Below are 19,872 nucleotides of genomic sequence, written 5' to 3' on the forward strand. Positions count from 1 at the left end.
AAAAGCTTTTACAGATGACCTAAACACTATTCCATCCTCGTTGCAGCAAAATTAGATTGCTTAATCTCTCAGATAATGTCTTGGTAAAGCTACAGATCTCGAACGCAGTGTAATTAAAGACATTCAACTTATGAAAGCAGCAAATTAAGGTTTAAGTTAGTGAAGATAAGATTCTTGCGTGTGCATCAATCTCTTTTTATGTCTTTGTAATCATTATAGCAATACAATAATCCACTTAGGCACTCTTTGAACTTAGTGGGTCTTAGAAGTAGGGGAGAGCGGGGCACAACCTAATACATTTTGGTTTTGGCTTAAATTAAAACAATAATTAAGTTAGATTAATCTTTTTTTTTACACAAGCAACATACATGTATCTGCTAAAAATGAACACTTAAAGTTTTTTTTTCTAGGACCTACCATTTTCGTACAGTTGCACTGAAAGTGACAGAAGTGCAAATGTTACAACTTACCCCATATGCGGGGTTAATTGTAACAGACAGAGGGGTTAGTTGTAACACTTGTGTGTAACGCATAATTCAGTACAATTTTATCTGTATAGTTTGATATTGTTTGTACATCTGTATAGATTAGAGATGCGCGGTTGGCGGTTACAGCCGCGGACTCCGCGGATAAACCACGGATCGGGCGGATGACGTGACGAAAAATAATATTTTAATTAAATTCGGACGGGTGGCGGGCGGTTGAACCAATCAAATGAAAAATATATGTATACATTCAGCGGATGGCGGGCGGGTGCGGTTTTGAAAATTGGTCAAAAACGTGGTGCGGATGGATGGCGGACGGATGATGAGTTTTGTGATGCGGTTGCGGATGAAATAATAGCCCATCCGCGCATCTCTAGTATAGATAGATATCCATACACATCCATCCCTTATCCAATCATCCTTCTTTTATGGATCAATGGATAGAGAGGAAAGGGCTGCACAGTTTTGCAATAAATGAATAAATAAAATCATCAAATATTGTAATTGCAATTGAATTATATTTGTGTGTTGCAGCTGCATGTAGAATTAATAATAATAATAATAATAATAATAATAATAATAATCATAGTAAAAACGAGCTCAAAATCACATTTTAAAGGGTTTATTGCATGAAAAACAGGCTATATTTTTAATAAATAAACAAGTGATCAATCAAAAAAATCATACTTTGACATTTAAATTCCAACATTGTTTGTGAAAGTCCAACAAAGTTAAATGTGGCAAAATAAATGTATAAATAAATACTCAAACCTGACAAGTTGTGTGGCTCCCTGTTTTCATTTCATTATCATTGTACACTTGATGGCTTAGTTGTAACACTGTGCTACAACTTCAACTACAACTACAACTAGCTATAACATTTTGCTAGTAGTTGCTGATATGTTTCAAAATGGTGCTATGTGTTAAGCAACAAGACGGTGATTAAGGTAATATAAAGTTAGATTTGGTGACGTACACACCCTACTCAGAAACCGAAAAAAAACTTTACTTGCATGGTGTCAAAACACTCTTTGTCCAGAATCTTCACGAAATCTTATCAAAACTTTACACAAATCCGCGGGAGACCGTCTTCTGGCAGCGAGAGAAAAAGAGCGGAAACACAACCTGCTTGACCCTGACTAATATGTACAAGGTCCGTGTAGCTTTTAACCCCACGTTAGTCTTCTACCCTCACTGTTTCGTCCGACTGTTTTTTGTGGAGTGAACTGTCAAAAAGTAACTACTGAGGTGGCGATCACTCTGTTTTATCATTTAGGCTCAATTGATTCACACTGGCAGGTTTGTATCATACTGGAACAGCAGTGTAAAATCAGTTTTTTCTTTTTCTGAAGCCTTTTTTTACTTGTCTCTTGATCTCTCAAAGTCCCTTCCTATGTGCATGTTTCAATTTTTGTATGTGTTGTTTGAAGTTCTCAGAGATACAGTACATGCAAACAAAGAATCAGGGTTTGGTTGTCAGATTTATTTTCCCAAATGTCTTTCGGACATTAGGGCATGGGGCGAGAAACAGACATTTAAATTAAAGACTTTTGGAAACATCCATTTATAGTTGTTTACTGAAAATTATGAGGTTACTTTAAATTTCTGATGATATTTTATTTATAAATATTTTTGTGTATGTTTTTATAATTTTTACTGTTTTACTGTAAAAGTGCATATTATCTAATTTTGTATTATGTAGCTGTATTTTAAATGGACTCTCATTCATTTTTTTGTATATTTCCTTATATATATCCTTGTATATATCCTTACATTTAACTAATTAACTATTAAGTTTATTTCCCTTCAACTGCTGAGGTTAGTTGCTCGTTTGAGAAGTTCCATAAATTATAATCTAAAATTAAACTGCAAATAATGAACCTTAGCAATTTAATCTGTCATATGAAAATCAGTTTTTAATCAATTTATTTCATGTTTTCTTCTCTCATGTTTCACCTATTTCAGTACTAAAAAGACAATTCACTCCCTATTGAGTAAAACGAGCTTTGGTATCTCATTACTGTACAGCAATGAAAGTCATCCTGTTTTTGTCCATCCTTTTCAAGTCATCCTTTTTTAAATTAAAATGTATATATTTAAAATTCAGTACAATAAATACAACTGTGTATAAATACTGTAAGATTCATATATTATATAATGTTTCCATATTACAGTAATGAAATTGAAATCTTTTCACCTTCAGAACTGAGATTATTGTGTAATTGTTATCCATGCATACAAATTCATGTTTTAGCTTTGAGCTTTAGGCCAGTGCTGTAAATTGCAGTCCCATCAATCCCTGCGTCACCACCGTTCTTCTCAAACTTCAAAGACAACTTTTGTGTGTGTATGTGTATGTGTGTGTGCGTGCATCCATGCCCACAAGAGAACTCGTGCTTGCTTGTGTGTGTGTGTGTTTTTTTTTTTTTTTTTTGTCAGTCAGTATGAGCTCGGTCCCTTGTGGGTATCGAATTCGGCGTGTGGTCTTGAGCGTGTGCCCTCTGCACAGGACAGAATCAAGAGTAGATGTCTCGAGAGGTGGCCAAACGAATGCCCATCAACCCACGTTGCCAGCATTGACGCAGGCGATATTGAATCAGGCATTAGCAGACTGATGACTTCAACCCGAAGGGCTCTGCATTGTGGAGATTTCCACATGGGGTTTCCAGCTCTGAATAAAGCCAGATTCTTCAATCAAGACCTTCTATAGCGCTGTCAATAGCATTGATATTAGGGGATGTTTAAAGCTCTGAATCATGCTACTAAACACAGGGTGCACTTTGGATATCTGCAGGAAAGATGGCACAGTGAATTAGAGGCAGTATTGTGATGAAGCACAACGATCAATGTCAGCTGGCTGATTCGCTGATCTAAGTAGCCAAATTAACCGTTTCACACTTGCAGCTTGAAATGCTTCATTAGTGCCTGCTGACCATTTAGTCCAAAGTCTCTGAGGCATGACAGTAAAATGAACTAGATTTCTACATTTTCTATTGAAAACATGCTTGCAAATGTTGCTTACACCACATTGTTTGTGTTCCACCTCCAAGTTTCTATGATATGCTTGTCTGAAGATATATCATGGTTTAAGTTTTGTATTTTTTTATTTTAGTATTATTTTTATAGAAAATAGGGTTGGGCAATATTCACATTATACGAATTTTTCCCTTTCAATTTATAAATTTGAATTTCATTTGCCACATCCCTCAGGAGGTGAAATTGGAATGACAAGAGATTGAATTTTTATTCTGAAAGATCAAAACTCTGGTATAAGATTTGCAGCACAAACAGTATGGGACACCTTAAAGGTTGATACTTAGGGTTATATGGTTCCTTAATCTAAGTATGAGCAATGGGGTTGATTGGAGAGATTGGAGAGAATGACTGTACAGTTAATTAAGTATTTGCTATTAAGTTATTAAGCCAACACATCACTTTAGTTTCTCTAACAAGAGCTAGATACTGAAATTGAAAAACTTAAATTGCCAAATTAACTATTTTCTTGACTTATGAACTCTTTTAAAGGAAATTGGAACTATGCACATTTACAGTCTACAGTATGTATAAAACACATGTTTGGTGTGAGTGCACAGCAATGCATCAGGTACTCAAGTTTCGTGTTCAAGCAACTATCCAGTGTCAATGCTTAAAATGGTGCCATAATTCCTGAGGCTGATCCACTGCCAGTTTATCCATGCTTCTTAAACGGCAATGGGAGAGTATGGATAAAGGGTTTTACAGTAGTAAACACCTGTCACATACCAACCTCCAAATATGATCACAGGTTTCGTATCACTGCCACATTTCTGTAAATATCACATAGTAATATTTGATTAACCCATGAATGTGACTTACGGATGAAATGATTAAATTCAGATCCTTATTTTTGCACTTATTGCAACTCAAAGCTCCTTGTTTTTATGAACATATCCACAGTCCCTTGCTATAGTCAAATGTGCAGCTGCGTGCTTGGTCTCATATTCATCTCCCTGCCCCATCCAACCCCACCATTCCTCCCCCGGTCCCACTCCCCCTCCTCCCCCGGTCCCACTCCTCTTCAATCAGCTCATGATTTTTTTTAATTCATCGTAGCCCTCCCAGACTCGCCCCTGGCCAGTCAGCACAGTTGACAGCACTGAACATGTATAGGCATAAAGCACAGGGATGATAAGCACATTAAAGCTGCTGTATTGGCTAGGGGCGGGGCTAGCACCAGTAGCTGCTGCCTTATTGGTGATCTGAGTGGCAGGGGAGGGGCTGAGAGGAGTACAGGCAGAGAGAGAGAGAGAGAGAGAGAGAGTGAGGTGAGAGCTTTGCGCTAGGTTGGGAGGGAATGCCCACTAGATGCGGCTGCTGATAATAGCGTGAATCAGCACCAGAGCAGTGATTGAGAGCACAGTCAGAGAGAGGAGGAGAGGAGCAAGGAACAGAATGCCGTGCCGGAGAGTGGTTAAATCAGAGCAGCGTGATTGATTCAGGCAAACAAGGATAAAAAAAAAAGGGAGATCTAGAGAGTCTCTCGGAGCGCAAAATCCTGAGAGGAGAACGGGGGTGGAAGTTAGAAGGCTGTGGGAACTCATCAACTGAGGTCAGCAGGCAGGAGTGTGGGATCGAGCAGCAGCTGAACCAAGCCGGACATTGCTTGGGCTGGGGGTGGACACTCTTTTAGAGGGGTAAAGAGGGGTGTAGGGTGAAGGAATACTGCTTAAACTTCAGTTACACTCAACGTGCACCTGCTCGTGGGAGTAATGCTTCTGGATATTACAGCAAGGCTACGGTGCAAGCTGCCACTAAAGCGATTTTGCAAAGCCACTGTCTGATTGACCTAATCCTGATCTTTTGTGTGAAAAAGAAAGACTAGTATTTTTGGAGCACTAGAGCACAAGTTCAAGTTCTGCTCAAGGGCTATTCCAAGAGACATGCTAGAGAATGAAATAAAGAACGCGGCTTCCGTTCCAGAGCATGGAGAAGTCAAGTAGCGAGGAATCCGCCATCCACCGTAGCCCCTCAGTGGACAGCCACGACTCAGACTTTGCCCAAGCCTCCACCTCCGGGCTGCCGTTTGGAGGACGAGGCTTTACCGCCGGCGCCTTTTACGGGTCCACTGGCCCACGTGCGCAAACTGCTGCTCAGAGCGGGGCGGCTGGCGACGACAAAAGCAGTAATAAGTACAAGGCTCCTAAAGGCAGCAAATACGTGGTCTTTTATCTGGATCTATCCTTTGTGTTCCTTCTAGAGTTCAAGAAGTGCAACATGGCCAGAGGCTGCCTGTGCTGTCTGAAATACATGATGTTTGTCTTCAACCTCATCTTCTGGGTAAGTCACGCTTTGAATTTTCTTCTGCTCTGTTCTTCCTTTACAGGTAGTGAGGTACTGAAAATTTGCGGCCGCTTGATGGTCAGAATTCTGTTACTTGTTCTCTGATGGCAACAAATATACATTAGAGATGTCATGGTGCATGCTCCTCAGAGTGCCCCATGCCGGTACTGGGACTTTTCTGTCATGTGTTTTTCCAATGTTACGTCAGGCTAGCCATGCTCTCATTTACGTACTCGCTACTATTTCTGGCTGCCTTTGAGTCTCCTGGGGCACCCTGGGAAAACTGTGCCACACTCCTAGAATGGGTTTAGCTTGCGACTTGCTTTGATGAGTTGCTGTGATGTTTACACAAGGATCGTTAGAAAACAGTCCATGTTTTCTCTTTAATCACGTTCAATTAAAACTCTTAACAACTGTGAAGTTTGTTGGGAACTGAAGTGAGAGAGATTTGTCTTCAATTTATTCAGTTAAATGCATTTAGATTTGTATTGCTTCAATGAACACTCAATTTACGGTGTTTATGTTTAATTTTGCTCATGCATTTTATTCATTTTTGGTATTATATGGCTTACTGTTGATTTATGAGGATGGTCAGTCAGTTTGAAAAGGGCATGTTTTTGTGAAGCATATCTCAGAACGATGGAGGTAGTGGATTAAAAGCTGATGGGGGAGAGTGTGTGGAGGACATTAGGCTAAGTCTTTTGTGCAGAGGCACTCATGCATAAACGTTAATCGCGTAAGCTAACAAGGTTCGCCTCGCACTCGTACTCTCAGAAAGTAATATCTGGGGCACATCTGGGGCACTATTAGAGGTCTGAAGTCTGACACTGCATAAAATACTTCCCTCATCTATCCACCTCTCTGTCTATGACAGCAAAAAGAAATGTGAGACTAAATACAGAGCTTCAGTAAAATCCAGCTAAGTTGTGAAATGTAGTACAGGACGGGTAGCCCGTCACGTTACCAGAGTCCTGAGACTTGTTTTGATCTTGGTAGAGGTATAAGTCTAAAAGGTGTGTGTGCAAAGGAGAACAACATGTGGCAGTGTCGAAGGGCAGGTAATAAAGTTGTTTATCATGATGCTTGTGTGATCTTTTTTCACCAGAGATTAACCCAGAGTGACACCCCCATGGGTGCTTTCGCAGTTCAGCGGGGCATTAACCCAGTCTGTAGCTGTGGGATTGTGGTCAAGGGTTGTGAGCTTTGATATGACACTGTCAGAAAGATCTTGAAATATCTTGCTCTTTAAAAAACAAGGGCTATAGGTTAGTTCTGTGTGTCTGTGCGCATGAGTAGTTGCAGCGAAAACCACCTTGTCCTCTGGTGATGCAGCTCCTGCTGAGAGATAATTTAGATGTTCTGGTGGTAATTTTCTTTTAATGATTCCTCACACGACCTGAATTGAGTCCCATGAGGTCGTTCCAACATGGGCAGCAGTCAAAGTCCTTGAACTATGCGTGTGCAGTTACCAGCGTGTGAGTGTGATTTAGAGTTACGACATTCCTCAGAGAGTGATGGCGATCGAAGCTTGGTGATCTCCATAGGAGAGTGTGACTCTGTATCATGACACCCCTGTGACCACGCTCCTCGTGCTTTGGTGCTCCAGGAATTGCAAGGTTACCATTCTGTGGAATGCCGAAGCCTGTCAGTCCATCCGCTTTAGAGAACCAGGTGCTGCCGCCTGCTGCCTCTTCACAGAGCTTACGGTTGTAACTCAAGGCACTAGATAAATAGAAGCATGAACCTCAGACGTGTCATCAGGCTCCTGTACAGGACTTCAGCAGTTGCTTGTGACCATCTGGCTTGTCTTTCTTAGGTGGATTAGCTTGGTTCGAGCTGGACAGCTTCAGCACAGATTAGAGCATTTAGTGGTGAGCTTTGTTACACCATGCTGTGTTCCTGATTCTGTAATGGGTCAGTGCTCACCATGTCTATATGACCCACTACTTTTTTATTTTATTTATGAGAAATGCTTCATAATTTGCCCTAGTGGCACCAATTGGAATGTCACAAATACTACTTGACAAGAAACTGCTGTATACTTGTCTTTTCAATTTACATTTAGTCATTTAGTCAGTTTTGAACTGTTGCTGTTTGCAATGTAATACATAGTGTGTTGTTATTGTACATATTTTGTATAAATATATGTATCTTTAATATATTTATATTTAATTTATATTTAACTTATTAATATTATTTTATTGTTTTTTGTTTGTTTTTGTTACCATTTTGTTAAACACATTTCACAATAGATTTCCAATGCTTTAAAAAACGATTGCGTTTTTAAAATGATTTTTTCGGAGGACCCTCAGCAACATGCCCCAAACATTCAGTCCCACCATTTATATTGGTACCTCTGAACATTAAGCTGTGATAAAGTATTTTTGCAAAAAATTGCATCAGCTTTCATTACATCATTTAATTGTTAATGAATATCGATTGGTTATTTTTGATTGGGCTACATGTACCTTCTCATAACGCCATCAGCCTCTCAGATTCAGATAAGCTCACCAGATTCATTACAACCTCATTTATTTCTTGTGAGCTGATGTAATTTGTCTATATCATTCGAATCATGCTGAACCATATTTCACAGGAATATTTCAGTGACTCTGTGCTGTTTTTTTTTTTTTTTTGTCCTTCTCCTATCCTGTTACCGTCTTACGGCTGGCTAAAGCATTGCATCAGGATGCCCCACAACATCCTTTGTAAAAGACTGAATGCACTGCCTCATTTCACCACAATTATCATATGACATCAAACATATTCTTATTCAAACAATACTGCCACCTCAGCAGTTTGCTCCAAAGGCGTGCTGCTCCTTATCAAAGCTGCTGCGCCTCTTTGCAGTTTCTGAGTTTCACTCCAGGGATTGCAGGGGATTTATCTCCCATTTGGTCCAAGGTAACAGAAGATTAGGATGTCTGTCGATTTAATCACCTAGGTTGACATTTTGGAGTTTGAAATGTTGGTGTCGGTGGGTGCTTCTTCAAAGCTCACAAAGTGAGTGGCAGTCTCAGGGTACTTTGGAAAGGAAAAGGTGTGTGTTGTCGAACAAATGAGCAGTAGAGTGGAGGTCTACACTGCGGCAGTTACACTCACCCTCCACCCCCCCCTACTAGCGAATGTCTGTTTTCCTCCAGATCTTCCATCGAGGGTAGCAAATCTATTTTTTCTTTATCTCATTCATTCTTTTATTTCCTCTCTTCTGCGTGAAATCCATTTAAGAGCTTTAATCTCTCTTTCCAGCAGGATTTTCTTTGTTTTAGCAAGCTTTCATAAGTCTGTTTTATTTACCTTCAACACTTTCTCCTGGCAAGTGTGTTAATCTGCACCTTTTATTCTGAGAAATCTTTCTATCTGTCCATCTATCTATCTATCCATCCATCCATCCACATTTGTTGCTTATTTGCATGCATACTACTAGGATATTGGCTGTTTATTAGTACTATAAAACACATATTAATGCCTTATTCTGCATGACCATATTCTCATCCCTTAATCCTACCCAATACCTAAACTTAACAACAACCATTCTAACTATGAATAAGCAGTAATTAGGAGTTTATTGAGGCAAAAATCATGGTCAATAATTAGTTAATAGTGCGAATTGGACCTTAATCTAAAGTGTGACCAAAAATTCTCAATGAATTATAAAATTAAAAATAAATAAATAAATAAATACAAATCAGGCTAAGCCCCAATTTGCTAATTTTCTGGGTTAAACATGAAACTTAACACTGCTAACAAACTGCAATGTTTACACACTTTGTGAAGAAAAAACAGCAAATGAGTTCTACACAAAGACGATTGTATTGTGGCAACTACCACGACAAGGAGTTCACCGTTTGAACAAATAATAAACCACTTTTGTCGATCGTCACCACAGTATTGTCCTTTTCACTTAGAACTGTTTGCTTATTTCTTTTGGTATTTGTCTGCACTGCGAATTTAATGCGAATTGGATGCGACAGATTTGTAATTAGTCCCAATTTGAGCATCTGATATACTTGTTTACCACATTCTTTCCTTAACATAATTTACTTAGCTGCTTAGTTTTCTGCGTATCTGGGGGAAATGCTCTCAATAAGTGCATCTAGACCCTTCGATTTCCTGTACCATATTGCCTCCTGTGTCTCCTGGAAGGGTTCATTAGCTCCGGGATCTCGTTGGATCAGTTGGAAATGTTTTTCTTTACAGGGGGCATGACATTGTGAAGTGGTTAAGAATCTTTATATAGAATTAGTTCTGCACAACCTTACATTACTTAAATACATTAGAATTAAAGCTATTGTGACTGTTAATGGTCTAGTTTTCTCTTTATTTGTACCTTATTTTTTTTTTTTTTTTTTTATTTATTTTTTTACTTCCAGAGATACATGAATTGCTTAACCATCCACTTGGCCTGAAGCCCAGAGGTAGTGATCTGATAAAGGCCTGTTCAGTAGTGGACTTGAGGCTGTAGGCATTGTGGCCTTCATTTTAAGAGTTTGAGCCAATTCTCAGAAACAGAGCGGGTCAGAATATGCCCTTTCACTTCTGCCTCTGATTCATAGCGGCTCATGGCCCAATTAAAAATAAAGTCACCCTAACCCAAGGGCAATATATGTTCTCATATCTCCATAACACCTTGAGAGACATTTCATTTGATTAATTTGTCATTTTTTTCCTCTCTCCTGTCTACCCCCATGAGGAAATAACTTTACCTGTACAAAAATAAATCAAAGAGCTGTACAGGGCATATCGAAGGCAACCATAGAAACACAGACCTATCTGTCAAAATCTTAACTGTTCTTTTTTAAGACCTTGATGAATTGTGTTTTTAGAAATATAGCCTAGGGCATTCAGCACTTTCTTTCAGCGTTTTATTAGCTGTTGTAATCCTGCTGAAGTGTCATGTAATGCAGGAATTAAGTAAGTGCTGAATGGGACTTACTGTTTTGTCAGTGTCTTGTACCATAAGCATCATGTTATTTGAAAAACAGAAACAAATGGGTGATGGGTGGGGGCGTGGCTCATGAATATTAATTATGCAAGAATAGGTTAGTCTAGGTGTCCTCTCTGATTTGTTGAATTTAACACTTATCAGTAGCTGATATAACAATTTGGCACAGGCTTCTGTTGGGTATTTTGTCATGTTATGTATCCATCTGCAAGTTTCAAAGACTGGGCTTTCCATTGAACTCCTTTTTTTTTCTTTTTTTTTTTTTTGAATTTCAAAAATATGTAAAAATACATATAGGCGTATAATGATAATAAACAAAATTAAATGTGTAAAAAAAAAATGCATTTAATCATTCTGTGGCATGTGTGCCATGATAGGCATTTGTTAAATGACGCTGAAATTAAACAAACAATAATGACTTCCATATCACTTTTTGTCTTTATTATATTTAGGTGTTTCTGTTTCTCAATTGCTAGAGCATGCAACACCAAGATTTTGGTTGCAAGTCAGTTCATCAGCATTTTGTGTAACTGATTAATACTTAAATGAATTGGCAGCCCTACTTAAAATACAATCATTATCTCCCAAAGGGTGAAGAAGGTGAGATTTTTTTGTTATGCCTGTTTGTAATGTGTGAAATGTGTCAGGCAAGTGCAAACGATCTCTTTAAAGGGTTAGTTCACCCCCAAATAAAAATTCTGTCATTAATTACCCACCCTCGTGTCGTTCCAAACCCGTAAGACCTTCGTTCATCTTCGAAACACAAATGAAGACATCAGAACGCCGGCTTTGTATTGGACGCAACAGTCGTGGTGCTCACGTGAACAGCGTCTGCGTTCTGATGTAGAAGCCGGAAACGCTGCACTGTGGTTACAACATAAACAGCATAGGAGACTGACACAGAAGAGAAGAAATTCTTCAATTTGTACTTATTTTTGTTTGTTTTTTGTACTCAAAAAAGTATTTTCGTCGCTTCATAACATTAAGGTTGAATCACTGCAGTCACATGTACTATTTTAACTATGTCTTTACTACCTTTCTGGGGTGTGAAAGTGGTTGTTGCGTTGCTGTCTATGGAGGGGTCAGAAAGCTCTCAGATTACATCGAAAATATCTTCATTTGTGTTCCGAAGATGAACGAAGGTCTTACGGGTTTGGAACAACATGAGGGTGAGTAATTAATGACAGAATTTACATTTTTGGGTGAACTAACCCTTTAATATATTTGCTATATTATAGTCTGTGTATGGAGGACAATATAGCATCTCATTATAATGACACTTTTGGCATATCTTTTTATTTGATAAAAATCAGACACCATCACAATACTCCTTCAGTGTTAGTGCAGTTACCTCATGGATGCTCATTCAGGACACATGGAAAGCTCTGCGGAGCACCAAATGTGTGTTGGAAGGAGAGCACACTTATTGACTTTTATAAAATGCTAAAAATAGCAGGATTAAATGTGCAGCATAGCACTTTGAATCTAATATTAATTTAGCCTATTTTTTTTCCTGAAAAAAAAAAAAAAAAAAAAAAAAAGCCTGAGAAGCAGCCCTCCATTTGAACAAGATGATTTTAGCAGCAAAGACAAAGTCATATGGAAGATGTCATGGCTCATCAAGAAGCATTTTCTGATAATGACATCATTGCACCTCTGAGGACCACAAACCAGTTGAAATGAAAGGCAAAGCTGCAGCCCGCTGCTCAGAATGAGGCTGTTTAATATCTTTGTATGCATTCATTTGCAATTTATTGAAATTAACTGACCGTACTCCATTTTACTGTGGGGTAATATCACATCTCACAAGCTGTTGGGTAGATTTCTGCATGTTGGTTTTGGAGGTAGCTGAAACTATCATCATTATGCCATGTGACTATGAAGTGGTTTGAAATGGTTCCTTCAAAGTCATTCTTGATTTAGTCTTTCATAGATCATTCCTGAGTGGGGAAACTTTCACCATCCCACCCCCAGCTCAACCCATGGCAGATGAATCAATGCTAATCTTCACCTAACCTGTAAATGAATGCAGATTGCAAGAGTAGCATGCCCCTGTCAGCACTTTCCCTGTCACCTGCAAGCAAATTATGCAGGAAATCGATGCCAACATGTCAGATCGTTCCTGACTCTCCCAGCTTGCACTTTTCACCTGGTGCTGGGATATGACACCAGAGCTTGTCTTGGTTACTGTTGTTCTGTTTAATTAACAGGAAATTGGATACTTAATGGGGCATCAGCAACTGGAGAACTGCATTTTTGACAGGGTTGTGAGAAATTCAGAATGAAAAGTTCTCCCTTTTTAATTGATGAATATTAATATGAATTTAAATTGTCCACACCTAACAGGAAGTTAACTTGGAGTTTAAATTGAAATGCCAGGTCTGTCTATCTATCTTTTATTGCATTTTATCTATCATTGTATCATTTATCGATCATTATATGGGTCTATCTTTCAATCGATCATTTTATTGTTCAATCTCTCATTCTAATTTTTTATCGGTTTTCTATTTGTTGTATGTCTGTAAACCTTAAAACTTCAAGGCGTTAAAATTATTTTTTTTTTTTCCGAACATGTCTTGTGAAGCCAACAATTAATTTTTAAATGCATATCTCGGGTCTTAGTTACCCAGGATATCATTCACTACCCTCCTCCTCATTCATTTTTTAAAGTTAGACATCAACCTTCTTAGTATATCTCAATTAATTCATTATAAACAATTTAACAAGAAAAAAATATATAAAAGGATAAAATAATTTTTTTTTTTTGTAAAAATCGTATAGGGTTGCTAACGAGCAGAGGCGTGTATTTTATTTTCTTCGCAACAATAATTGAATCTTTTATGACTGAATAAGTACAATTCACCTTTATCCCACAAGGTGGCAGTGTCTGATACACAATGATGAAGTGACGTTTCACTCATAGTTATCGCAGGCAGAAAACAAAAGAATAGGAAGTATCATCAGCAAAACTTGAAATGGCTCAGAGATGTAGTGCAGAGCAAGTCCTGAACGCAATCAAATATTAGTGTCACTGTCACTTGATGGTGGATATGTTGAAGAAGCTGTAAGCGGTCAAAATATTGATTTTGAAGATGTTAAAAATGATAGTTTTGAGAATATGTTTAAGATCGCGAATATGAGCCAGATGCTGAATGTACTGGGAAATGAGCTCTGATGATGACAGTGATGATGGTATAAAACATGTGCTCAAACTGAACCCTTCCAAGCTCCAAAAAGTAACAAAATATAATTTATTTTATTCTTCAGCAATTGTTACTCTAATATCAGGAGAGTTTTATATTATCACAGCACGTAGAGATCCAACTGTGTTAGATATAGATTTGGATCGCTAAAGACCCGACTATGTAATAATGGTTGACATTCATGCATTTCAGGGTTAAAGTTCGTATGCTTTTATAGTTAAAATTTAGTTGCAATTTTTTTTTTGTTCATTTTAATTCCACTTTTTCACATTCAAATTTGAATTGAAGCTACTTTACCACAATTCAAATTCAAGAATTGAGTCTGAATTTTAAAAAAGCATTCTCAGTTCAATTCTGAATTGCCCCTGATTTTCTCAAATGACCCAAAGCGGCTGTGTAAAGCCTTCCATTCAGTCAAGAACCTCCAGCATCTCCTCCACCATAAGGTCACCCAGAAGGCTCATGCTGTCGTTATCGGAATCTTCACTCTGTGTCCCTTGAGCAAAAATCTCAATTAGATCTATTACTGTAGCTGTGATTGCATTCCTACCAAAACATCAAAGGCCTGAATACGATTTTGTGTTTGGATCCTTTATTTTTCACATAAAAAAAAATCTCAGATTCAACCCACGGCAGTCTGTTTTGACTCCCTGGGGCATCATGCATTCAGTAGACAGGTTTTTGCACAGCTTTTTGATAAGGACCATTCTGTGTGCATTCTGGAGTGGGTTGTTGTCACTGTCAGAATGAGAATAGACTCCAAGCTCAGCGTGGATATGGGCCCTCTCCAACCACACTGTGAACGCCAGACACCGTGGTGTCAGCCTTGAGTAATGAAGACTATATGAATGGCCAAATCATTATTGTGGTCATATTGTTTAGTTTTATTAACCTTCCATGTTATATTTCACCTCCTGATCAGGGTGCGTTCGGAATGAAGTTAAATCAAACGTGATCTGGGAGGTTAAAAATGACCTGGCATGAATCATCGCTCTACGTTCATGATTATTATAAGTGGGATAATTCTATTAGATGGTAAGCTGCCGTCTTGCTTAATCTTCCCCACTTTACAGCTCACGTCAATCAAAATAACTCTCAGGAAGTCCCAAGGCTGAATCTTCCAGATGTCTCAAATTATTCTATATTTTAATTAAAAGCTGAATGTTTGCATATGCAGTGAATTGTGCTTGAATAGAGTGCAGCGGCCCTAAAAAACGTTGAAAATCTAAATTCGGCTACATTTTCTGAGCTGTGTTTTTTTTTTTTTTTTCTGACCTTGTACATCCTAATCAATGCATAGGCATCCCGCTGTCTTGTCATTTCACTCTAAGTCGAAATTATGCTCAATCAATAAAGCCCTGCATAAAGCAACATTATGGTTTTGAATAGCTCTGCTTTTCACAAATGATGGAATTGTATGTGTTTTTCAGCCGCTACTCTCTCTAGCCCTGTAAGACCCAAATATAGAAAAAAATTAGCAAATTTTTTTTTGACCTCCCAGATATTGTTTTAGGAGGCCTCTGATGTAGAAATGAAAGAGTTTTCAGATTTTTTACGTTTTAGTAAGTTTTTAGGAAAATGTTGTAAATTTGCAACGTTGGGCATTGTTGGGAGCAGAACTTCTGTGTTTGTACTCACTTTGTCTGAACAGATATACAGAACATTTAAGCATTCATTTGCAGGGTTGATTGCTTACTTAGCCCCATAACAGTATATATCATGAGTAATAACCATACAACAATCATAGTTTTATGAATAAGCATTTATTAATAAAAAATATTGGAAAAAAATATTTACAAAACTTTTCGTAAAAAAAACAAACAAAAAACTGTGGTTTGAAGGCAGTCTGTGTTCACTTGCAGTGATAGTCCCTAAAACAGTTATTTTCATCTGTTAAGCACAGGCGAACATTGCACTTGCTACACAGTGTGTTTGTGTATCCATCATAAAAGACCTTTCTGCGCTGGTGGCATTCTGAAATGGAAAAATTTAAAAAATAATGTGAACAATTAACATTAGATATGTGAACATTAAATATGTGAATAATACATATGGGTCTTACATTGTAGTAGATAAACTGAAAGAATAGACAGGGTGGTAGACCATGTGGGTAGAAATCTAAGTATTTCCATTAGCATGCCCATAAGTATTATAATTTCAATGAAGTGATAATCAACATTTCAATACATTCAAACAATACTGTCTATTGCAGCCTATTATGTTCTCTACTTATCATACTAAAGGAACACATGCATCCCCCCAGAGCACTTACAGGTTCACATTCAAGACCATTCGCACCTGTCCCTGGACAATGCAACAGGCATCCCAAGAATTCCAGAACATTCAGAATCTGTTTTTCTATCTCCTAATGCTACTAACTGCTGCTTGGGCAACACTGAGAAAAAATGGCTCAGGATCATTTAGAAGTTAAAAAACAAACAAAAAACTACAAAGATACAGGGAGTTTCAAATACTGCTATAGATGCTGAAGTTTCAAATATCCCATACAATTTATTCATGTTTAATAATGGTCGAAGATAAACTAAGTAAAACAATTAACAGAAAAACACATTTAGAGCTTAGTTACAATGAATCACTACATTTCTACTACATTTTTTTTTTCAATTTGTGATCATTTGAAAAGTGCAGTGTCCTTATGTAATGTGTAAGGTGCACAGGCTATTTTGACTACCAATCTGACCCAACGTTGTCGAATTACAACATAGACATAACAAGCTCTAAATCAAATTTGATGAAAGTTTTCCAAAATAACTAAATATGTACATGTTCTAGACATTATAATAAACACCCCAAAAAATATTTAAGCAATTTTACTTACTTTAATCCTGACAAATCCAGTCATGCAAAAAAATAAGATGAGCTCAGCGGTAAGTTTGCAGGTAGAGTGAGTTCATAGCCAGATGACCGGACCTATAAACACTTCTTCTATCCAATAGCATTGTGAGGACAAACAACAGGACCCATTAACTATGTAAATGTGGTTTTGAGAGAAAAAAACATTTGCAGGCATTTTTTCTGAATTGTTAAAAGCGATGTTGTAAATTTGCAACCGTGGGTCTTACAGGGCTAGAGGAGCCCGAGGTCGACCGCAGCATCTAAAACAGATATAGTGAGAGCATATAGTGAGATCTCATTTAACAATTTGTTGTCCATTACTTTGAATCCGTATCCAGGGGTTTTCTTTAACCCACAAACGATTGATCATATACTGTAGGTTTACTGCAAATAAGACAGATGCCACATATTTAACTGTAGAATTAATTGATTGAAAACGCTCTCTTCCTCCAAACAGATGCTGCAATTGCTCGTATTTGACTTTTAAAAGCAACCAGGTGTGCATAAAATATGATTCTGCTTGGATTACAGACACGACCTGGCGAGTGCCAAGAAAGAGCAGCTTGAGGTGGATCGTTTCATAAGCTAATATGGGAACTCAAACCCACGAATGAGCTCACACTCAAGTTAGTTTGGAACGTGACCTCTGTACTACTTGACACCCACATAATCATGAGTCTTGAAAACATTTTCACACAGTGGAAGAAATTTGCATCTCATTGCCTGTACGCTTGAAAAGATTTGTGAATATTTCTCTTTGGTCTCTTTGGAAACTTTGACCTCCAACATTGTTATTCTATGTCGATAATAACCGCTCACTGCCTATGATAGTCTTTTTGGCCAGTGCTTTTTTTCTGAGAGGTCTCTGAAAAGACTTTTCAGGCTGTAACTGTGGTTTAAAGTCTCAACTATCAGCACAGCATAATTGAGAAAACACTGGATCTTCTTGTTCCCTTTTAATTTATTGCGGTTTGCTCAATTGAAATGACACAGCAGGAAAGCACTTTTGTGTTTTAAAGGAAACAGGTGGCCATTTCAGTAATTAACTGATCAGAATGACAGAATTCACTCAATTCGTTTTATCATTTTGTCATAAAGTTGTTTCATACTCCCATAAATCATTCTTTATTAGAAAACAATTTGCTGCAAGCTATAAATGACACATCCTCTCCAAGTGACTGATCTCATTTGATTAGACAGGGAAGGTGTGTTTGTAAGTTTCTGGTAGAATGCTCATCCTCCATAAAGATTTAATGATGTTGAAAAATGTATGGAGTAAAAAAGAACAATGGCCAGTTGATTAACAGAAGCATCAAATGCAGCTTAATTTGCTCTTAGAGTGAAGTAGTTAGCAGAACTTTGCTGACTGTACTTTTCATCATTTATTGCATGATGTTATTTTCACCATTAGGGTTGGGTATCGTTTGGGTTTTTTTCGATAACTGTGCCTGAACCGATACTTTTAAAAAAAAAGAGCCTCAAAACGATGGTGAATGACATAAACAAATTTTTTTTAAATCTTAAAATGTAATATATTAGAATTTTAAAGTAAATATATAAATATTAGTCTAAATACAAAACACAAAAAAACATACATAACAAATTCACAATAAAACCTAAGCCACCTAACCCAAATACAATAATTTAACACTAAATAACACTACAGTACTAATAATAGCAAAGTAGTCTGTATTCTTGGTATGCTACAAACTAGCTTTACATTTCAGCAATTCTTTAATTTTTTTACTTTTTCTGGCAAAACACGACACCTATCCTGACTTATTGCATGTCCTGCACAAGGTGAGCATTATTTTAGAACGCATCACTTTAACCCTTAATCACTGTTAAAAAAGGATAACACTTAAAGTGTTTGTGGTCAAAATGACCCCAAACCTTTAAAGAGCGATTACATAAGGAAATATAAATTTTTATATGGAAAACTATATATCATTTTTTTTATTTACTTCTCAACTATACATTTATGCTGTGTTTTTGTGGAAATTTTGAAGTTTTTTAACTATTTACTGCACAATTACATAACTAGGCCATAAACTGGCTCATGAAAAAAGATATTTTAAAGAAAAAATCACTTAAATGATGATCTTAATTAAATCTAAATAGTTTTTGGACATTGCTCTATGTGTTAGGGATAGAATACTGACATCTGCTGGTTTGTGGAAAAACTTTAGAAATTATAATTAAAGAAAGAAATTGCAATGACCACATATATCCAATAGAGGGCCATAGAGACTCATTCATTTTCACTTCATTTTTCTTGATGCTTAAACTTCTCCTCACAACTTTATGATATATATTTTGTGAATATTTATTTAAACATTTTGAAATACATAAAAAATATGTAGTTTTGTCAGAGTTATAATTTGTTGTTGTTTTCTGATATATTTTGAATTATCTTGCTTTTGCAAATTATTATACATACATTTACAAGTCACCACTATGACATGACTGTAGTATGTGTGTGTGTGTGTGTGTGTGTGTGTGTGTGTGTGAGGGGGACGGCAAGCTTGTTCCATGTTGCATATGTGACATTTTTCAGATTTATGCCAGTTTAGTTGATTTTATTTGCCAATTTCTATAAAAATGCTCTCTGTTGCAGTGACATACGTGTGTGTTTGTGTGTGTTTGTGTGTGTGCGTATGAGATAGAAAGTTCATTCCACTTTGGGTTTATGCTCTAGGACCAGACCTTGATTTAAATGTAAATTTTTTTAGATTTATGCCAGTTTTGTTTATTTTATTTGCCAATTTCTGTAAAAATGCTCTCTGTTGCAGTCACTTACATGTGTGTGTTTGTGTGCGTGTGTGTGTGTGTGTGTGTATGAGATAGAAAGTTCGTTCTACTTTTTATTTATGCTCTAGGACCAGACCTTGGTTTATTTGTAAAAATTTTCAGATTTATAATGGATTTACTTTTATTTTTTTGACAAACAAAATTTAAAAAAGTCATTTTTTTCATTTTCCCATTCATTTTCAATGTGGGGTCATTTTGACCCCAAACACCTTAAGTGGTACTTTTTTTTTTACACACCTTTAGAACAACCAAA

General features: G+C 37.2%; 1 protein-coding gene across 1 annotated transcript in view; it reads left to right on the top strand.

The window, feature by feature from the left end:
• The first annotated feature begins 5,341 nt into the window (after positions 1–5,341).
• Positions 5,342–19,872, top strand: part of tspan9a (tetraspanin 9a) — an 87,230-nt gene continuing 72,699 nt past the window's right edge. The window contains exon 1 of the mRNA XM_079873468.1: positions 5,342–5,801. Coding sequence (XP_079729594.1) covers positions 5,448–5,801 — 354 coding nt within the window. The 5' untranslated portion in view covers positions 5,342–5,447. The remainder of the gene's footprint in view (positions 5,802–19,872) is intronic.

The sequence above is a fragment of the Squalius cephalus genome, assembly GCF_949319135.1.
Source record: "Squalius cephalus genome assembly, chromosome: 6".
NCBI classification, from domain to species: Eukaryota; Metazoa; Chordata; class Actinopteri; order Cypriniformes; family Leuciscidae; genus Squalius; species Squalius cephalus.